The 23,797-nt window shown below is 43.4% G+C and overlaps 1 protein-coding gene across 19 annotated transcripts in view; it reads left to right on the forward strand.

The window, feature by feature from the left end:
- CADPS2 (calcium dependent secretion activator 2) overlaps positions 1-23,797 on the forward strand; it is a 699,771-nt gene that overhangs the window by 267,000 nt on the left and 408,974 nt on the right. For all 19 annotated transcript variants that reach the window (XM_077264954.1, XM_077264944.1, XM_077264942.1 and 16 more), the window contains exon 13: positions 16,486-16,673. In XM_077264954.1, the coding sequence (XP_077121069.1) occupies positions 16,486-16,673 (188 nt within the window). The remainder of the gene's footprint in view (positions 1-16,485; positions 16,674-23,797) is intronic.

Raw genomic sequence — 23,797 nt, forward strand, 5'->3', positions numbered from 1 at the left:
CTCTGTGTGGCGTGCCGGGGCTCTGAGAGCGTGCCGGGGCTCTGTGCGGGGCTCTGTGAGCCTGCCGGGGCACTGTGAGCGTGCCCGGGGCTCTGTACGGCGTTTCCGGGGCTCTGTATGGGCTGCCGGGGGTCTGTGCTTGTGTGCAGGCATCGTCCGATGGGACTACAAGTCCCATCGGACAATGCCTGCTGTTGTGAATTCCGCTCTTGGGCTCCCTCCGGTGGTTGTAAGTAGCACTTTTGTGAATTCTGCTCTTGGGCTCCCTCCTGTGGTTTTGAGTGGTATAGCTGCTTCTTGGATTTAGCATCAGCAGCTGCTTCCACTGATCGTCTTTCTGGCTCGGCTATTTTAGTCTGGCCTTATCCCTCAATCAATGCCAGTTGCCAATTGTTCCTGCTTGGAGTCACGGCTCTTTTGGATTTCCCTGACACTCTGTCCAGTTCAGCAAAGATAAGTCCTTGCTTGTCCTTTTGCAGTCCACTTGTTGTGGACTTTATTGTTCAGCACATTCTATGTTTTGCTCATTTGTCCAGCTTATCAGTATAGATCTATTCAGCTAAGCTGGAAGCTCTGGGCTGCAGATTTTGCCCTCCACACCTTTAGTCAGGTGTGGAGATTTTTGCATATCTCTGCGGTGGACTTTTTCTAGTTTTTATTACTGACCGCAGAGTGTTCTTTCCTGTACTATCTATCTAGCTAGAAGTGGCCTCCTTTGCTAAATCTTGTTTCATACTACGTATGTCATTTCCTTCTCCTCTCACAGTCATTATTTGTGGGGGGCTGTCCTATCCTTTGGGGATTTTCTCTGAGGCAAGATAGCTTTCCTATTTCTACCTTTAGGGGTAGCTAGTTCTCCGGCTGTGACGAGGTGTCCAGGGAGTGACAGGAACATCCCACGGCTACTGCTAGTGTTGTGATAAGATCAGGAACTGCGGTCTGTATAGTTACCACCTGCTCAGAGCTAGTCGCATGTCGCTCCAAAATTACCAGTCCATAACAGCCTGCTACAATGACAGTGATTGGCACATTAGCCAATGATGGGACAGTAGTAGTCCCATCATCCGGCTAATGTGTTGAATGTAAAAAAAAACACTACATACATGCTACATACATGCTACATACAGTGGGGCAAAAAAGTATTTAGTCATTCAGCAATAGTGCAAGTTCCACCACTTAAAAAGATGAGAGGCGTCTGTAATTTACATCACAGTTAAACCTCAACTATGGGAGACAAACTGAGAAATAAAAATCCAGAAAATCACATTGTCTGTTTTTTTATCATTTTATTTGCATATTATGGTGGAAAATAAGTATTTGGTCAGAAACAAACAATCAAGATTTCTGGCTCTCACAGACCTGTAACTTCTTCTTTAAGAGTCTCCTCTTTCCTCCACTCATTACCTGTAGTAATGGCACCTGTTTAAACTTATCAGTATAAAAAGACACCTGTGCACACCCTCAAACAGTCTGACTCCAAACTCCACTATGGTGAAGACCAAAGAGCTGTCAAAGGACACCAGAAACAAAATTGTAGCCCTGCACCAGGCTGGGAAGACTGAATCTGCAATAGCCAACCAGCTTGGAGTGAAGAAATCAACAGTGGGAGCAATAATTAGAAAATGGAAGACATTCAAGACCACTGATAATCTCCCTCGATCTGGGGCTCCATGCAAAATCCCACCCCGTGGGGTCAGAATGATCACAAGAACGGTGAGCAAAAATCCCAGAACCACGCGGGGGGACCTAGTGAATGAACTGCAGAGAGCTGGGACCAATGTAACAAGGCCTACCATAAGTAACACACTACGCCACCATGGACTCAGATCCTGCAGTGCCAGACGTGTCCCACTGCATAAGCCAGTACATGTCCGGGCCCGTCTGAAGTTTGCTAGAGAGCATTTGGATGATCCAGAGGAGTTTTGGGAGAATGTCCTATGGTCTGATGAAACCAAACTGGAACTGTTTGGTAGAAACACAACTTGTCGTGTTTGGAGGAAAAAGAATACTGAGTTGCATCCATCAAACACCATACCTACTGTAAAGCATGGTGGTGGAAACATCATGCTTTGGGGCTGTTTCTCTGCAAAGGGGCCAGGACGACTGATCCGGGTACATGAAAGAATGAATGGGGCCATGTATCGTGAGATTTTGAGTGCAAACCTCCTTCCATCAGCAAGGGCATTGAAGATGAAACGTGGCTGGGTCTTTCAACATGACAATGATCCAAAGCACACCGCCAGGGCAACGAAGGAGTGGCTTCGTAAGAAGCATTTCAAGGTCCTGGAGTGGCCTAGCCAGTCTCCAGATCTCAACCCTATAGAAAACCTTTGGAGGGAGTTGAAAGTCCGTGTTGCCAAGCGAAAAGCCAAAAACATCACTGCTCTAGAGGAGATCTGCATGGAGGAATGGGCCAACATACCAACAACAGTGTGTGGCAACCTTGTGAAGACTTACAGAAAACGTTTGACCTCTGTCATTGCCAACAAAGGATATATTACAAAGTATTGAGATGAAATTTTGTTTCTGACCAAATACTTATTTTCCACCATAATATGCAAATAAAATGATAAAAAAAAACAGACAATGTGATTTTCTGGATTTTTATTTCTCAGTTTGTCTCCCATAGTTGAGGTCTACCTATGATGTAAATTACAGACGCCTCTCATCTTTTTAAGTGGTGGAACTTGCACTATTGCTGAATGACTAAATACTTTTTTGCCCCACTGTACATGCTACATACATTCTGCATACATTCTGCATACATGCTGCATACATGCTGCATACATTCTGCATACATGCTGCATACATGCTACATACTACATACATACATGCTACATACTACATACATGCTACATACATGCTACATACATGTTACATACATGCTACATACATTCTACATACATGCTACATACATACTACATGCATGCTACATACTACATACATGCTACATACATACTACATACATGCTACATACTACATACATACTACATACATACTACATGCTACATACATGCTACATATATGTTACATACATGCTACATACATACTACATACATGCTACATACTACATACATGCTACATACTACATACATGCTACATACATACATACATGCTACATACATGCTAAATACATGCTACACACATGCTACACACATGCTACATACATGCTACATACATACATACTACATACATTACATACATACATACTACATGCTTACTACATACATACATACATACTACATACATACTACATACATACTGCATACAATACATTCATACAGTACATACATACAGACATACAGTACATTAAACATAGATTACATACTTACCATTACTTGTCACTTTGTTCCCCGAAGCCAGTGTAATCTGTAAAAAAAAAAAAGATTAAAATAACAAACAAACAATATACTCCCTGTCCGCAGAAATCCACGAGTGTCCCACGACGATCTCCCATGGAGAACGGCAGCATCAGCTGGTGCGACCGCTCTCCAGGGGCTCCAGGAACACAATGACGGGAGGAAGGTATCTTTCCGCACTGTATTCCTCCGCCGCTGTAAAAAAAAAGTCCCTAGTCTCACTTGATGAAATTGCTGTGTGAGAAATTTTCCCAGGCAGCAATTGCCCTAAAGTAAGACTTTGAACTCAGGTGACCTCAGTGATACACTGCAGGAGCCATTGTCTCCTGTCAGTGTGTCACTGAGGGTCCTATAGAGCAGTGACATCACCCGATGTCACTGTTCTATGGGGAGATCGTCGTGGGACACTCGTTATTAATTGGACTAAGGCGGACAGGTAGTATACGGTTTATTATTTTACGTTTTTGCAGGCGCTGAAGTATGGTAAGTATGGTTAAATGAAGAATATTAAAATACTTTTTTCCTAATGTATGTGTGTTTTATTAACCCTTTCCTACTATTGGATTAATAATGGATAGGCGTCTTATTGACGCCTCTCCGTTATTAACCCGGCTTAATGTCACCTTACGATAGCAAGGTGACATTAACCCCTTATTACCCCATATCCCACCGCTACACGGGAGTGGGAAGAGAGGGGCTAAGTGCCGTAATTGACGCATCTTACAGATGCGCCATTTCCGGGGCGGCTGCAAACTGTTATTTGTAGCCGGGGGGGGCATTATCCATGGCCCCTCTCTAGGCTATGAATATCAGCCCGCAGCTGTCTGCGTAGCCTTTCTGGCTATAAAATATAGGGGGACCCCACGTCATTTTTTTTGGGGGGGGTCCCCCTATTTTAATAGCCAGTAAAGGCTATGCAGACAGCTGCGGGCTGATATTCATAGCAGGCTACAAATATTGGCCCCCGGCCGTCGGCCTTCCCCCTCTAACGCAGAAAATTGCGCGTTAGCCCACGCCGTTTTTTTTCTGTTTTTTTTTTTTTTAATTAAACGCTTAAGGCCCCTTTCACCCTTGCGTCGGTACGGGTCCATCGGTATGCGTCGGGCCGACGTACCGATGCACGTTGTGAAATTTTGCACGACGGCAGCGGATGCAGTGTTTCAACGCATCCGCTGCCCATTCTGAAGTCCGGGGAGGATGTGGCGTAGTTTTGGCCCTTAATGCGCGGTAGAAAATGTCGGACGCGACGGACAAAAAAAAAACGTTCACTTGAACGTTTTTTCGTGCCAACTGTCCGACAAAACACGACAGATCCATTGCATGATGGACGCGACGTGTGGCCATCCGTCGCGATCCGTCGCTAATACAAGCCTATGGGTAAAAAACGCATCCTGCAAGCACATTTGCAGGATCCATTTTTTTACGCCGGATCCTTTTTTTCTCGTTGTATTAGCGCTGGATTGCGCCTGATGGCCTCACGTTTCATCCGTTTTTTTTTCCGGATCCGTCAAAAAAGCTGTTTCTGCCTGACGGATAACACATACAGAGGAACGTTTTTTCTGTCTGGCGACGGATCCGGCAAAATACGTATGAAACTGAGATGTGAAATGATGAATCCGGCCTCCGAATCCGCTTTTCATGCATGTTTTCATTCAAATCATGCACATTTTCCGTTTATTTATTTTCCAAAAACCGCATCAAAACCTGCATCAAAACTGCATCAACAACCGCACCAAAAACCTGCATAAAAAAGCACCAAAAACTATCAAAAACAGCATCAAAAACCGCACCATAAACCTACATCAAAAAGAGCATCAAAAACTGCATCAAATAACGCACCAAAAACCTGCATCAAAAACTGGTGCAGTTTTGATGCGGTTTTTGATGCTGTTTTTGATGCAGTTTTGATGCAGGTTTTTGGCTCGGTTTTTGATGCAGTTTTTGATGCAGTTTTTGTTGCTGGTTTTTGATGCTGGTTTTTGATGCTGGTTTTTGATGCTGGTTTTTGGCGCTGTTTTGATGCTGTTTTTGATGCTGTTTTTGATGCTGTTTTTGATGCTGCTTTTGATGCAGTTTTTGGTGCAGTTTTGATGCAAGTTTTTGGTGCGGTTTTTGATGCAGTTTTTGGTGCTTTTTTGATGCAGGTTTTAGTGCGGTTTTTGATGCTGTTTTTGATGCAGGTTTTGGTGCGGTTTTTAGAAATAAATAAATGGAAAATGTACATGATTTGAATGGAAACATGCATGAAAAAACGGATTCGGGGGCCGGATTCATCATGTCACATCTCAGTTTTATATGTTTTTTTTGCCAAATCTGTCGCTGTGCGTTTTTTTGCCGGACAGAAAAAACGTTCCTCTGTATGTTTTCCGTCCGGCGGAAACAGCTTTTTTGACGGATCCGGCAAAAAACGGATGAAACGTGTGGCCATCAGGCGCAATCCGGCTCTAATACAACTCTATGAGAAAAAACGGATCCGGTGGAATAAAATGGATCCGGCAGGAATAATGGATCCGGTGGAAAAAATAGAACCAGCGGAAAAAAACGGATCCGGCGGAATAAAAAAAGGATCCAGCAAAAAAAAAAAAACGGATCCAGCAAATGTGCTCTCAGGATGTGTTTTTTACCCATAAACTTGTATTAGCGACGGATCATGACGGATGGCCACATGTCGCGTCCGTCGTGCAATGGATCCGTCATGTTTTGGCGGACCGTTTGCACGAAAAAACATTCAAGTGAACTTTTTTTTGTCTGTCGCGTCCGCCATTTTCTACTGCGCATGCGCGGCCGATACTCCTCCCCATCCTCACCGGACTTCAGAATGGGCAGCGGATGCGTTGAAACACTGTATCCGCTGCCCACGTCGTGCACAAATTTCTCAACGTGCGTCGGTACGTCGGCCCGACGCATAGCGACGGACCCGTACCGATGCAAGGGTGAAAGAGGCCTTAATGAGCGTTTCAATTTAAAAAAAAAAAAAATATGGCGTGGGCTCCAGCGCAATTTTCTGCGCCAGAGGGGGAAAGCCGACGGCTGGGGGCCAATATTTGTAGCCTGCTATGAATATCAGCCCGCAGCTGTCTGCGTAGCCTTTACTGGCTATTTAAAATAGGGGGACCCCCCAAAAAAATGACGTGGGGTCCCCCTATATTTTATAGCCAGAAAGGCTACGCAGACAGCTGCGGGCTGATATTCATAGCCTAGAGAGGGGCCATGGATATTGCCCCCCCCCCCCGTCTACAAATACCAGTCCGCAGCCACCCCGGAAATGGCGCAAGATATGCCAATTCTGGTACTTAGCCCCTCTCTTCCCACTCCCGTGTAGCGGTGGGATATGGGGTAATAAGGGGTTAATGTCACCTTGCTATCGTAAGGTGACATTAAGCCGAGTTAATAACTGAGAGGCGTCAATAAGACGCCTATCCATTATTAATCCAATACTAGTAAAGGGTTAATAAAACACACATACATTAGGAAAAAGTATTTTAATATTCTTCATTTAACCATACTTACCATACTTCAGCGCCTGCAAAAAACGTAAAATAATAAACCGCATACTACCTGTCCGCCATAGTCCAATTAATAACGAGTGTCCCACGATGATTTGGCTGGAATTGAGATCGGACGCCATGTCGCGTTTGGAGAGCTCCTGATGTGCCTAAACAGTGGAAACCCCCCACAATTGACACCATTTTGGAAACTAGACCCCTTAGGGAACTTATCTAGATGTGTGGTGAGCACGTTAAACCCCCAGGTGCTTCATGGAAGTTTAGAACGTAGAGCCGTGAAAATAAAAAACGCATTTTTTCTACAAAAATGATGTTTTTGCTCCCAAATTTTTATTTTGACAAGGGTAACAGGAGAAATTAGACAAGTTGTTGTGCAATTTCTCCTGAGTATGTCGATACCCCATATGTGGGGGTAAACCACTGTTTGGGCGCACCGCAGAGCTTGGAAGAGAAGGAGTGCCGTTTTACTTTTTCAATGTAGAATTGGCTGGAATTGCGATCGGACACCATGTCGCGTTTGGAGAGCCCCTAATGTGCCTAAACAGTAGAAACCCCCCACAAGTGACCCCATTTTGGAACTTATCAGATGTGTGGTGAGCACTTTAAACCCCCAAGTGCTTCACAGAAATTTATAACGTAGAGCCGTGAAAATAAAAAATCCTTTTTTTCCTCAAAAATGATTTTTTAGCCTGCAATTTTTTATTTTCTCAAGGGTAACAGGAGACATTGGACCCCAAATCTGTTGACCAGTTTGTCCTGAGTACGCTGATACCCCATATGTGGGGGGGCACTGTTTGGGCACCCATCGGGGCTTGGAAGGGAAGGAGCGCCGCTTGGAATGCAGACTTTGATGGCATAGTCTGCGGGCATCATGTTGCATTTGCAGAGCTTGTGATGTACCTAAACAGTATAAGCCCCCCTCAAGTGACCCCATTTTGGAAACTAGACCCCCCAAGGAACTTATCTAGATGTGTGGTGAGAACTTTGAATGCCCAATTGCTTCACAGAAGTTTATAATGCAGAGTTGTGAAAATAAAAAAATATTTTTTTTTCCACAAAAAAGATTTTTTAGCCCCCAAGTTTTTTTTCACAAGGTTAACAGGAGAAATTGGACCCCAAAAGTTGTCCAATTTATTCCGAGTACACTGATGCCCCAAATGTGGGGATAAACCACTGTTTGGGCGCATGGCAGAGCTCAGAAGGGAGAGAGCACCATTTGACTTTTTGAGCGCAAAATTGGCTATGGCATTTAGAGACCCACTGATGTACGTAAACAGTGGAAACCCCCCAATTCTAACTCCAACCCTAACCCCAACACACCCCTAACCCTAATCCCAACCCAATCCATAATCCTAATCACAACCCTAACAATAATCACAACCCTAACCCCAAAACAACCATAAACCTAATCAAAACCCTAAATCCAACACACCCCTAATCCTAAGCTCAACCCTAACCTCAAACCTAACCCTAATCCCAATACACCCCTAATCCCAACCCTAACAACCCTAATCCCAAACCTAACCCTAATCCCAAACGTAACCCTAATGCCAACCCTAATCAAAACCCTAACCCTGATCCCAACTCTAACTTTAGCCCCAACCCTAACCCTAAATTTAACCCTAACCCTAGCCCTAACTTTAGCCCTAACCCTAGCCCTAAATTTAGCCCCAACCCTAAATTTAGGCCCAACCCTATCCGAAATTTAGCCCCAACCTTAACCCTAAATTTAGCCCCAACCCTAACCCTAAATTTAGCCCCAACCCTAACTTTAGCCCCAACCCTAACTCTAAATTTAGCCCCAACTCCGGCCGGCAGATCATGGTGGGTGCACTGCGCATGCGCCTGCCATTTTCTTACCGGAGGAAGAAACTGGCGGCCAGGAGGGGACACAGGAGGACCCAGGGACACCGGTAAGTATAACAGGGTCCCCGAATCCCCCCATTTCTCTGTCTTCTGATGTGCGATCACATCGGAGGACAGAGAAATTAAATGGGAAATCGCTTTTTTTTTTTTGCGACCGCCGGTAAACGGTTAATTACCGGGGGTCGGTAAAACCCCCACGAATCATGTTCTCTGGGGTCTCGGCTACCCCCGGTAACCGAGACCCCAGAGAAAATCCGACTCTGGGGGGTCGCTATTCACTTTTTCCACAGCGCTGTTAATTAACGGCACTGTGGTTTAAGTACCCTTAAAGGGAAGGTGCCATAAAAAAATTTTTTTTACAGCAATTGTAAAAATGTAAAGAATTAATGTTTAAATTTTCTTAAAAAATATTTTCATTTGTTTATAATTTAGTAAAATATGAAAAATAATTTGAAAAGTTTTGGAATTTCCACTTTTAAACACTAGGGGGAGCAGCTGCTGAAATTTCAGAAAAACCTCGTGTACAACTAGCTCACATTACTGCAGTAATTATGGGCGGAGTCTGCTGACGTGTGTGTGATGTCACTCCTCTCCTCCCCTTCTGGGTGTTTGCTAAGGGATAAGAGAGGATGATATTCAGGAACCCAGTGAGCAGCCATTTTGTTGGTGACTGCAGAGTTAGGCTACTTTCACACTAGCGTTAACTGCAATACGTCGCAAATGCGTCGTTTTTGCGAAACGCCGCATCCAGCAAAAGTTTTTGCTGGATACGTTGTTTCGTCATAGAGTAACATTAGCGACGCATTTGCGACGCATTTGCGACGCATTTCCAAACGGTGAATGCGTTTGGCGGCGTTTGGGCGTATGGTAGCGGTCCGTCGGGAGAAAAAAACGTTACATGTAACGTTTTTTGCTCCCGACGGTCCGCTTTTTCCGACCGCGCATGCGCAGTCGGAACTCCGCCCCCACCTCCCCGCACTTCCCCGCACATCACAATGGGGCAGCGGATGCGTGGGAAATATGCATCCGCTGCCCCCGTTGTGCGGCGGAGACCACACTAGCGTCGGGAACGTCGGCCCGACGCGCAGCGACGGGTTGTTCCCGACGCTAGTGTGAAAGTAGCCTAAGGCTGCCGTCACACTAGCAGTATTTGGTCAGTATTTTACCTCAGTATTTGTAAGCCAAAACCAGGAGTGGAACAATTAGAGGAAAAGTATAATAGAAACATATGCTCCACTTCTGTATTTATCACCCACTCCTGGTTTTGGCTTACAAATACTGAGGTAAAATACTGACCAAATACTGCTAGTGTGACAGCAGCCTTATACTGACAAGTAGACAGTCACCGAGGATGGCAGGCAGCAAGGATTCTGGGAGATATGTGGTGGAGGAGCAGGGTGACAGCTCACAGAGTATTTCAGGAGAGCAGTGTGTTGGTCTACGGAGGGGGCACCATGTTCAGTGCGCGGAGCAGCCAGGGATTGTACATAGAGCGCTGTCTTTTATACACATGGATGGGCCGTCTGCTCCACAGAAATCCAGGAAACATTTCTGCTGATTGATGTCCTGTTCTGATCCAGACTTTGCATGCAAAGACCCCATTCCCCTCCTCAGATCCTGTTTTCTCCATCCTGTCCTGGCAATGTGTGAAAGCGAGACATCAGGCGCAGTTCGGGGTGATGCTGGGAAGGAAATGTAGCCTTATAGTAACGATAAAAATGAGACCCCTCTCTTCAGCTGCATCACCAGCCCTGACTGCACCTAACTGGAGGTCATGCTGCCCCCTCTATTACCCCAGACCCACGTGCAGGTGCTCAGCCACAACCACCATAGAATGGGTCCGCTTTCTGAAGATAATACTGCCATAGAGTTCTCACATAATACCGCCATAGTGTTCTCATATAATGCCACCATATAGATCACACATAATACCGCCATATACATCACGCACAATACTATCAAATAGATCACACAATACTGTCATACAGTTCTCACATACCACCATATAGATCACAAATAATACCGCCATATAATTCTCACCTAGTACTTCCACATAGATCACACATAATCCCACAATATAGTTCTCATATACCACCGTCATATACTTTTTACATCATTCCACAACACTGATCAAACATAATATTGCCATATAGATCTCATATAATACCGTCACATAGATCACACATAGATCACACAATACTTGGCGGCATAATGTGTGATATTATATATATATATTATAATATCCCAGCATAATGTGTGGTCATTATGGGAGTATTATGTGATATATATATATATATATATATATATATATATATATATATATATATATATATATATATATATATATATATATATATATATATATATATATATATAGCGGCATTATACGTGATCCATATGGTATTGTGCTGCTCTAGGGAGGTGAGAGACGTATGGTGGAAGGAGCAGGGTGACAGGAGCACAGTATTTCAGGAGAGCAGTATTTCAGGAGAGCAGTGTACTGGTCTGTGGGTGGGAGGGTGTGCTCACACTCACACGCTCCCAACTGTACTTATAGCCTTTACTGGCTATTAAAATGGGGGACACCCCCCAAAAAAAGACGTGGGGCCCCCTATATTTAATAACCATCAAATATTATGCAGCTGCGGGCTGACATTAATAGCCTAGGAAGGGGCCATGGATACTGTCCCCCCCCCCAGGCGAAAAACATCAGCTCTCAGCCGCCTTTTACATGCGCCTTTTCTGGCGCTTTGCCTGGCAATTTCCACTTGCCCTGTAGCGGTAGCAAGTGGGGTTCATATTTGTGGGGTTAATGTCACCTTCATATTGTCTGGTGACATCAAGCCCACGGCTTAGTAATGGACAGGCGTCTATAAGGCACCCATCCATTACTAAACCTATAGTTGTATTGTAAATAAAGACTCGGCCAGAATAAAGTCCTTTATTAATCTTTTTTAATCCATACCGAATGCATAATCCTCGACTCTCTCATCTCCCACAACAAAAATAATAAACCACAATGGGAAAAGACACGCAGGGGGGAGAGTGCATAGGAGAGGATTAGATACTGACTGCTGAGCCGTGTATCTAATCCTGGCCTGTGTGATACCGACAGCTGAGCCGTGTATCTAATCCTGTCCTGTGATACCGACTGCTGAGCCGTGTATCTAATCCTGTCCTGTGTGATACCGACTACTGAGCCGTGTATCTAATCCTGTCCTGTTTGATACTGACTGCTGAGCCGTGTATCTAATCCTGTCCTGTGTGATACTGACTGCTGAGGACACAGTACACGGGACAGGATTAGCTACCCAGGACAGAGGTAGCAGTGGTAGGTGTATATAGAGGCAGATAGTGGTATACAGAGGCAGGCAGGCAGGCAGTGGTATACAGAGGCAGGCAGGCAGTGGTATACAGAGGCAGGCAGGCAGTGGTATACAGAGGCAGGCAGGCAGTGGTATACAGAGGTAGGCAGGCAGTGGTATACAGAGGCAGGCAGGCAGTGGTATACAGAGGCAGGCAGGCAGTGGTATACAGAGGCAGGCAGGCAGTGGTATACAGAGGCAGGCAGGCAGTGGTATACAGAGGCAGGCAGGCAGTGGTATACAGAGGCAGGCTGGCAGTGGTATACAGAGGCAGGCAGTGGTATACAGAGGCAGTGGTATACAGAGGCAGGCTGGCAGTGGTATACAGAGGCAGGCAGGCAGTGGTATACAGAGGCAGGCAGGGGTATACAGAGGCAGGCAGGGGTATACAGAGGCAGGCTGGCAGTGGTATACAGAGGCAGGCAGTGGTATACAGAGGCAGGCAGGCAGTGGTATACAGAGGCAGGCTGGCAGTGGTATACAGAGGCAGGCTGGCAGTGGTATACAGAGGCAGGCTGGCAGTGGTATACAGAGGCAGGCTGGCAGTGGTATACAGAGGCAGGCAGACAGTGGTATACAGAGGCAGGCTGGCAGTGGTATACAGCGGCAGGCAGACAGTGGTATACAGAGGCAGACAGTGGTATACAGAGGCAGGCAGGCAGTGGTATACAGAGGCAGGCAGGCAGTGGTATACAGAGGCAGGCAGGCAGTGGTATACAGAGGCAGGCAGTGGTATACAGAGGCAGGCTGGCAGTGGTATACAGAGGCAGGCAGACAGTGGTATACAGAGGCAGGCAGACAGTGGTATACAGAGGCAGGCAGGCAGTGGTATACAGAGGCAGGCTGGCAGTGGTATACAGAGGCAGGCAGACAGTGGTATACAGAGGCAGGCAGTGGTATACAGAGGCAGGCAGACAGTGGTATACAGAGGCAGGCAAGCAGTGGTATACAGAGGTAGGCTGGCAGTGGTATACAGAGGCAGGCAGCAGTGGTATACAGAGGCAGGCAGGCAGTGGTATACAGAGGCAGGCAGCAGTGGTATACAGAGGCAGGCAGGCAGTGGTATACAGAGGCAGGCAGTTGTATACAGAGGCAGGCAGGCAGTGGTATACAGAGGCAGGCAGTGGTATACAGAGGCAGGCTGGCAGTGGTATACAGAGGCAGGCAGACAGTGGTATACAGAGGCAGGCAGTGGTATACAGAGGCAGGCAAGCAGTGGTATACAGAGGCAGGCTGGCAGTGGTATACAGAGGCAGGCAGCAGTGGTATACAGAGGCAGGCAGGCAGTGGTATACAGAGGCAGGCAGGCAGTGGTATACAGAGGCAGGCAGCAGTGGTATACGCAGGCAGCAGTGGTATACAGAGGCAGGCAGTGGTATACAGAGGCAGGCAGTGGTATACAGAGGCAGGCAGCAGTGGTATACAGAGGCAGGCAGGCAGTGGTATACAGAGGCAGGCAGTGGTATACAGAGGCAGGCAGTGGTATACAGAGGCAGGCAGGCAGTGGTATACAGAGGCAGGCAGGCAGTGCTAGGTGCTATATAGGGGCTGGTAGCAGTGGTAGATGCATAAGAAAATAAAAACGCTGTACTTACCTTCTTTCCTCTACCAGGAAATGCTGAGTCATGTTCAGGGCAGAGCAGTGTGACGATCTCCCTGCTCTGCTCTGAACAGGTCGGCAGTGATTGCAGCCTGTAATGTAATACTAAGCACAGGCTGCATTCACAGCTCCTCGCTGCAGATACTTACCCTGGACGCTCGGCAGCAGCTTCTCCCAACAGCAGCTTCTGCCATCACACGCACTGAGCTGAGCTGTGTGTGCGATGGCAGAGGGAAATAAACAAAATGGCCGCGATCTCCTCTCACAGCTGTGACGTGGCAGCTCAGTGGGCGTGGCCAAGTCACAGCTGAGAGGCAGGAGATGCGGTCGGAGCCCGACCGTTGGCTCCTATGTCCATGGCTGCCGTAAGTGAGGAGTGCAAGTGTCGTGCCCAGACACTTACACCCACACTAATGAAAATGGCGGCCTCCAGTGGTGAATGTAAAAGTGAATAAATAAAAAAGTATGAAAGAGGTACATTTACTTTTGTATTAAAAATAATTGATTGTATAATCAATAATTATTAATACAAAAACTAAAATCACGGCACCCTCCCTTTAACTGCCGCCGTTAAAAGGCGTATCGGCGGCCGTTAAGGGGTTAAAGTATTAAAAAACATGTAATTTGGATATTTTCTATTAAATATGACTTATCAATGTAGTACATTTCAGAGCATGCATCCCAATCATTCTTGAATACAATTTTTCTACTTTCTTACACATCTTACTATTCTGGATAAGTAAATAGAACAAAGCCCTGGAGATCCCCTTCCAAAAAAAATCTCTTCTATTTATAGTAGTAAATTGAAAAGGTCACTGTTGCACTAAATATTTGTGTGGTTTATTATCTTTTTTAATTCTGGTATTTTTAGTCTACATGATTAGGCAAAATCATGTCCTAACAAATTTTATGTATGGAACCTCCTAATTGGTCAAAATTGGAACTCACCTGATTGTCCTGTTTTCGTGGATACAGTTCCTCTTCCATGGTAAATCTAATTGGTTTTGACAAGGAATAAATCCTCTGTATATAGCATTTGCAACTATTAAAGAATATCAGAAGTGATATTTTTGGGAAAAGTAATGTTATTAAATCCTGTGTATTGATAAAAGAGCAACACCCACAAAAACCTCAAAAGTTACTTGCTTCATCTCAAGCTGATTAGTGTGCATTTCTTTATAACTTGCCATTTTCCACCAGAATCCAGAACTATAAGGCTCAAAAAAGTTTTCAATTTCTTGCAGTGAACTACAGTGAATAAATATAAATCTCATTTCAGCAGTGGATTTTATTATACACCTGTAATGACGTAAATGTGACTCCATATGATCATAGATTTGATATTCGGTTCAGGTAACACTTGAATATTGTCAGCAGTGTTGTATTTCTCTTAGCAAAGACAGTTGGCAAGTGATCCATGCGGGAACGTCATTAGAGGCTCTCCATAACGCATACATGCAGTCAAGCTGGGGTGCCTATGGGCCCACAGGTGGAATCGAGTCCTCAGGGCCCTTCCTACTGCTGCTTTATATTAACATGAAAACTGTTATTATTCCAGCCTCATGCAACGCCAAAAGGTTAAAAAAGGTTTTTGCAGTTTTCCAAACCGATTTAACCTAGAATTCTGTCATACTGTTAAATGAATTGGGGCCTATTTGTGTATAAGGAGAAACGTCAGACAAGCTGGGAGAAATCGTGGGGACCAGCCTCGGCGACTAGACATCTGTTTCCCACTTCCTTTTCAATGTATGTTTTCTCTTGAATGCTGTATAGTTTTGCAGAGTAAAACTTAAATATCTGTAATGATGGGGTTGGTTTCGGATTCGTGGTGTTTGTATAAACCACATGACAGGTTAGGCTGTGTGCACACGTTGTGGATTTTTCTCGTTTATTTCACGTTTTTTCGCTCTAAAAATACATACATTATGCATCCCATCATTTAGAATGCATTCCGCAATTTTTGTGGACTTGATGTTTTTTTTCTGCGAAAAATGCGCATCGCGGTAAAAAACGCAGCATGTTCATTAATTTTGCGGATTTTTTTTCGGATTTCCCACTATATCATTGCACTGGGAAATCTCCGGAAAAAAAATGCACAAAAACCGAGAAAAAAACGCATGTGGATTTCTTGCAGAAAATGTCCGGTTTTGCTCAGGAAATTTCTGCAAGAAATCCTGAACGTGTGCACATGCCTTAACGTTAAGGCCATGCTCACACATTCAGTATTTGGTCAGTATTTTACCTCAGTATGTGTAAGCCAAAACCAGGAGTGGGTGATAAATGCAGAAGTGGTGACGTGTTTCTATTATACTTTTCCACTGACTGTTCCACTTCTGGTTTGTGCTTACAAACACTGAGGTAAAATACTGACCAAATACTCGTCGTGTGCATGTAGTTTTACGTTTTTTTCCTTTTTTTTTTTTTTTTTTTAAATCCTATGAGGAATCTTATCTGTGTATACAAATTTATTGTGCCTGTTCATATAATATAACAAGAGAGATGTCAGTCTGGCTGAGGGGTATGATACATGACGTATGGTCCCAACTAGCTCTTCCAAGTATGTTTTCTCTTTGCAGAGTTTTAATGTGAAACATACCGGGCTGCAATAACGCAGCCAGTGTCTGATACATCCTGCCTGTGGCTCAGACAGCATAAATCTCCTGTCAGGTTCCCTTAAAGTTTTCAGAAAATTCACTTTGAAACAGTTCAAATTAGAACCTAATTGTTTATTTAGAGTTAATGGTTTTCTTGTCTCGAGATTAACCATTTCTTTTTCACTTTCTTAATAGGGTTGGTTCAGTCCTGGTCAAGTTTTTGTACTAGATGAGTACTGTGCACGATATGGTGTACGTGGCTGCCATCGTCATCTCTGCTACCTTAAAGAACTGATTGACAACGCTGAGACGGGGTCCGTGATAGACCCCACACTGCTTCATTACAGCTTTGCGTTCTGTGCTTCTCATGTTCACGGAAACAGGTATCAACTAACAATATCTACCCATTGTGGAAAGAGGTCTTTGATTATTCAATAAAGACTGATGAGAATTGTAGCTTGCATATTTGTTACTGACACTATATTTTTGTATTTTTGTGATAATATAACACAAAATCACTTCTCTACTTTGTAAACGAGTATTTGATATGTTACTATATATTTCTTCATTATATCAGAGTTGTTTTCGCTTAAAGGAAACCTGTCAACAAATGTACTGTTCCTAAAGGGAAAGTTCAAGGAATTTAATTGTTGTATTCATACTACCATAAAGGTAGTGATGGTTTTCCAAAAACGGTTCACTCTAACGAAGGCCTTGAACCATAAAGAATAAAATAGCCAGTATTACCTTTCAAGAGTCACTATAACACTCTAGTGGTGGTTAAAGGGTTACTCCGGTGCCGCTCTGTGTTGCATAATGCCATGTCGCTCTCCTGCTATTGAAGTGCTTAAATACCACTGTCAGAGACTTTAAGATTGCACAATCCTTATGGGGCGCACATTTTTGCTCAATACCCCACCCCTTCACTTGCGACTGGATTGTGGTGTACCAATGGGCTGCCATCACAGCACGGGAATCTCCTGAGGGCTCCTGTTCAACTGTTAGTCCACCTATGAAGCCCACCCTAAAGCGGAGATCACTGTGCTATGAAGCTCAGACACATAAGAAATATTTATAGTTATGCTATGTATTACTGAACTGAAGTGTTGCAGTATTTAATACAAGCTATCAAACAATTGCAGGTTCAGGTCTTCTAGGAGGACTGAAAAATAAAGTGAAAAGTACCGTATATACTCGAGTATAAGCCGACCCGACTATAAGCCGACCCCCCTAATTTTGCCACAAAAAACTGGGAAAACGTAATGACTCGAGTATAAGCCTAGGGTGGGAAAAGCAGCAGCTACCGGTAAATGTCAAAAGTAAAAATAGATACCAATAAAAGTAAACCATGTGACCGCTCAGTACAGGAAGAAGCTGCGGCATCGGGGAGCCAGGAACCTGCAGGGACCGTGCCTGGAGTAGGTGAGTATAATTAGACAGCCCCCCGCTCCCCCTCCCCTGCTGACCCCTGGGTATGATTCGAGTATAAGCCGAGAGGGGGACTTTCAGCCCCCAAAAATGGGCTGAAAATCTCGGCTTATACTCGAGTATATACGGTAATATAAATGTAAATGTTTTTATAATATTAAAATAAAAAGAACATAACATTTTTAAATACCCCTTTTTCCTCATCCTAAAATAAGGAAATAAAAAAAGCATATTCGATATTGTAAAAGTCTGATATATTAAACAATAAAATTATTTAAAGGGTATCTGTCAGTAGGATCAACCTTTTTAAGCCAATCAACATGGCCACGCAGGTCATAGGAAAGTGAATAAAATCATATTTTGATATCTGCAATCCGATGTCTTATTCCACGCTTCTCTTAATATCTAAATTACCAGTTAAGAGCTATGGGCTGGACACTGATCGCCCTGAGAATCTGACTCCAGATCTTATTTTCGAAGAAAATGGACATTAGCACTGTGGTACAGTCTGATTTCCTGATCTACTTGTTTCACACTGGTAACAAAAGATCAGGGATGCACCGCAACAATACATGCATCAATTGTACTGCTAAAAAGGTGTAAATATATCAATAAAAATTACAAGAATTTATTATAAATAAATGACAGTTCAAAGAAATTACTAAAAAATTGTATATGCTAACAATTAGTACATGGGTTCTATCATAATACAGAAGTGATTAAGTCCATGGGTGTAAAAAAAACAAACAAAAAAACAGCTGAAGTGAAGGTCAGGAGTTGTTAAGTAGGGCAAACAGAGGGAGACAAAGAGGGATATAAAATCCCATAATAGAGACTAATAGAAAAAGTGTATTGAGCACTTATATGCATGAATGTTTCATATAAGCATTGTATGCATAGTAATTGTTAGAACAAATAAACCTACAGCTTGATGGTCATTACGTCTCTCTGTTGTGCACAATTCTCATCAAAAAGTGACATTAGTAAAACTGGGAATAATTACTCATTGAAGTGATCCGTCCTGCCCTTACCTCAGCCACGTACCCCAACACGCGTTTCACGTTAAAATGTCGCTTCCTCATACAACAAAATGACAGCACAAATTAAATTACCGGTATGTATTTTTTTCTGCAAAGTTCCAAATTTTTTAATTATCAAAAATAATTTTAACCCAATCACTACATGCGCCATACATGTACTACACATGGTGTGTCCCTCCCTTTGATGTAGGCTATAGCGCTGAGCCCACATCTTTCCAAGCACGTCAGCTGTTTTGAACAGCTGACGTGCCCCTAACAGCGGCGGGTGGAATCGCGATCAACCAGCAGCTGTTAACTGGTTAAATGCTACTGTCAATCTCTGACAGCAGCATTTTATATGATTGCACCAGAAGCGCATCACTAATCTCGCCCGTCGATGACCCCCTTCACATGATTGAGAGTCACCAATGGATTGGTATGACAACCAGAGGTCTCCAGCAGACCTCTATGGTTGTCAATGCCAGATTGCTATGAGCGCCACTCTGTGGACGGCGCTCATATCAAGTGAGCATTTTTGCTACACACAACTTCCACAAAATGATTCATAACACCTCATCTGAGAGCAGCAATATGTAGGAAAAGAGACCCTGAATCAAACCATGTATCACTTAGTTTACTGGGTGCAGCAGTTCTGACGCAATCAGAGTTCTTAGGCTATGTTCACACATTGCGTTTCTGCTGCATTTTGTTATGCAAATTTTATCTGTGTTTTACAGTAGCAACCAAAGCTGAGGTTTCAGAAGTCTCATGCACACACTTTTTTTTTCCTGAGTGAATTGGAAAACTGCTGCGTTTTTGTAAACTGCAGCATGTCACTTCTTTCAGTGTTTTTGCAATGTTTTTTCACCCACAGAAAGCAATAAGTGCAAAAACACAGGTATCAGGTTTTGCTGCATTTGTAGTGAAAAAAAGCATATACTGCAGTATGTGAAACTGTTTATTTTTGTGATTTTCTCAAGTTTAAGCCATTATGACTTGGTCTCCTCACCCGAAAATGGCAGTTGGTATTAATACAGTTGAATTAAATTAGTGATATACGTAAAGTAAACATTGGCTGACCAAGGTGTGAAATTGAACAATACCTGACCAAAGTGTGAAAGTAAACCGTGTCCTACAAACTCAATGCTCTGCCGATGTCTTAGGTAAACTATTCCAGACCAATTCAACTTCCCCCGCATTGGTTGACCTAACACCTTGAATTGCTCATGCTTATGTGGTGGAAGCAAAGTTTAACTTTTGGGATCCTGAAAAATGAACCATAGAAACACAGCAAAACCTGCTTTTTGTAAGTAGCTTCTTTACTGCCAAGAGAGCACGTTTGCCTGTAGAGAAAAAAAAAGCATCAAAAACTCAAATTATGAATGTAGCCATAGAATGCAACAAAGCTCAGAAATCTGCCCCCCGCCAACACCATGGCTTTCTGTATACACTGTCTATTGAAATTGAATTGCTTATCACAGGAAGTGATGTCGTCAGTGTACCAGTTGTGGGAGACCTAGTCCATCAGTGATAATATTCTTGGGATAAAACCTTAATTTTAAGTAAACCGCACACAGCCTAATAAGTGATACATCCCTGAGTTCAGACTTTCAACCACTACATCTTACTGTCCCCAGATTACATTGCAGAAACCTGCTGACATAGTGTCTTTAAGGACTATATAAGGCACCATTCATAAAGTTCTTTTGGAGTTTTATGGCTCTTATTGCTTATTTTTAATATGGCTATCCATTGTTTTTAATTGCTTGTGTCAAGCTGGTGTGTGTGTATGTATGTGTATATATATATATATATATATATATATATATATATCTAATATATAAAGCTGAATGTGTGTGTGTGTGTATGTATGTATGTATGTATGTATGTCCGGGATTGGCATCTGAACCGTAGCAGCTACAGCCACAAAATTTTGCACAGTCACACGTCTGGACCCCGAGAGCGTCATAGGCTATGTTGTGAGGTGAAATTTTAACCCCGCGCTTTCCAATTCACCAAACAATTTTGCCCCTATCTACATAATGGGGAAAAAGTGAAAGGAAAAGTGTTGGAGGCGTCGCAGCTACAGGCACAAAATTTTGCACAGTCACACGTCTGGACCCTGAGAGCGTCAAAGCTATATTGTGAGGTGAAATTTTAACCCCGCGCTTTCCAAGTCACCAAACAATTTTGCCCCTATCTACATAATGGGGAAAAAATGAAAGGAAAAGTGTTGGAGGCAAATTAACAGCTGCCAGATGTGAACAAGGGGGACTTAAAGAATGACAGCGATGGCACCAAAGAGTATATACTGTACAGTTGCTAAGGTGGGGCCCCAACATGGGATAATCACACCACCACGGGGATATGAACACACACACAAAATGCGCCACACACTACCACGTGCTCGAACACATATACCACCCTCAGTGCACATTTCACCACACATACACCAACCTCGCCACATAAAAGTAGAAACACAAAAGTCGCCGCTCAAAACTCGCCACGCGCAAAACTCTCCACATGCAAAACTCGCCACACGTGCAAAACTCGCCACACGCAAAACTTGCACACGCAGAAAAATTGCCACACGCAGAAAAATTGCCACATGCACAAAAGTTGCAACACATGCAAAAGTTGCCTCACACAAAACTTGCACATACTCAAAAGGCACCACACATAAAACTCGCCACGCGCAAAACTCGCCATGCGCAAAACTTGCTGCACACAACTTGCTACACTAACCTGTCACATGCAACTCGACACACAAAAAGTTGCTACACGCATGTCGCCACACAAAACTCATCTCACAAAAGTCCCTACATGCATGTCGCCACACGCAACTCAACACACACAACTTGACACACGAAACTCGCCCTAAAACACACACAAGTCTGGTATCCTTCAAAAATAAAAATCTGATTAATAAGCAGACAAACTACAAGAGCAACAAATGTACCATATAGGAATCCGGCAGCTGTCAGTCACATGACCAGTCTATTATGTGTATGTGTGAGCTAATATATACTGCCAGGGGGTGGGCTTACTGTTGGCTGGGGATTTATCAGGCTGCCATTTTAGCTTACAAATACTGAGGTAAAAATACTGACCAAATAACGTGTGAACGAGGGCTAATACAGGAGGAGATGGCATACAGCTATATACTATATACAGGAGATGACACACAGGTATATACTATTTACAGGGGAGATGACACACAGGTATATACTATATACAGGAGGAGATGACACACAGATATATACTATATACAGGAGAGATGACACACAGGTATATACTATATAGAGGAGGAGATGACATACAGGTACATACTACATACAGGAGGAGATGACATACAGGTATATACTATATACAGGAGGAGATGACACACAGGTATATACTATATACAGGAGCAGATTACCTACAGGTATATAGTATATACAGGAGGAGATGACACAGGTATATGCTATGTATAGGAGGAGATGACATACAGGTATATACTATATACAGGAGATGACACACAGATATATACTATATATAGGTGAGATGACACACAGGTATATACTATATACAGGAGATTACATACAGGTATATCTAATATATAAAGCTGAATGTGTGTATGTATGTATGTGTGTATGTCCGGGATTGGCATCTGTACCGTCGCAGCTACAGCCACAAAATTTTGCACAGTCACACGTCTGGACCCCGAGAGCGTCATAGGCTATGTTGTGAGGTGAAATTTTAACCCCGCGCGTTCCAATTCACCAAACAATTTTGCTCCTATCTACATAATGGGGAAAAAGTGAAGGGAAAAGTGTTGGAGGAAAATTGACAGCTGCCAGATGTGAACAATGGGGACTTTAAGAATGAGAGCGATGGCGCCAAAGAGTATATAACGTACAGTTGCTAAGGTGGGGCCCCGACATGGGATACTCACCACACACGGGGATATGAACACAAACACAAAATGCGCCACACACTACCACGTGCTTGAACACATATACCACCCTCAGCACACATTTCACCACACACACACACCAACCTCGCCACATAAAAGTCGAAACACAAAAGTCACCACTCAAAACTCGCTACATGCAAAACTCGCCATATGCAAAACTAGGCTCACGCAAAACTCGCCACACGTGCAAAACTCACCTCATGGAAAACTCACCTCATGCAAAACTTGCACACACAGAAAAATTGCCACATGTACAAAAGTTGCACCACATGCAAAAGTTGCCTCACACAAAACTTGCACATACTCAAAATGCACCACACATAAAACTCGCCACGCGCAAAACTCGCCATGCACAAATCTTGCTGCACACAACTTGCTACACTAACCTGTCACATGCAACTCAACACACAAAATGTTGCTACACGCATGTCGCCACACAAAACTCATCTCACAAAAGTCGCTACATGCATGTCGCCACACGCAACTCAACACACACAACTTGACACATAAAACTCGCCCTAAAACACACACAAGTCTGGTATTGTCCTTCAAAAATAAAAATCTGATTAATAAGCAAACTACAAGAGCAACAAATGTACCATATAGGAAATACGGCAGCTGTCAGTCACATGACCTGTCTATTATGTGTATGTGTGAGCTAATATATACTGCCAGGGGGGAGGGCTTCCTGTTGGCTGGGGATTTATCAGGCTGCCAATAGCAACCAATCACAGCTCAGCTTCTATTTTGCTACAGTTAATTAACCTGAGCTCTGATTGGTTAATATAGGCAACAAAGACATTCTCAGTATAACAAAGCTAATATATGTTGTGAAATGCTTCTATTTGCTTAGTTTTTGCCTTTTAATAATTACATTTCTATCTATTTGTTTTGTGGTTTTTGTGTGCAGAATAAATTTTTGTTAACTTATTCTATTTTGCTAACAGCAGTCATTAACCCGGGCGAAGCCGGGTAGTACAGCTAGTATATATATATATATATTTATATATATATATGTATATGTATATATATATATATATATATATATATATATATATATATATATATATATATATATATATACATACACAGTCATGGCCAAAAG

The sequence above is a fragment of the Ranitomeya variabilis genome, chromosome 5 (assembly GCF_051348905.1).
Source record: "Ranitomeya variabilis isolate aRanVar5 chromosome 5, aRanVar5.hap1, whole genome shotgun sequence".
NCBI lineage: Eukaryota > Metazoa > Chordata > Amphibia > Anura > Dendrobatidae > Ranitomeya > Ranitomeya variabilis.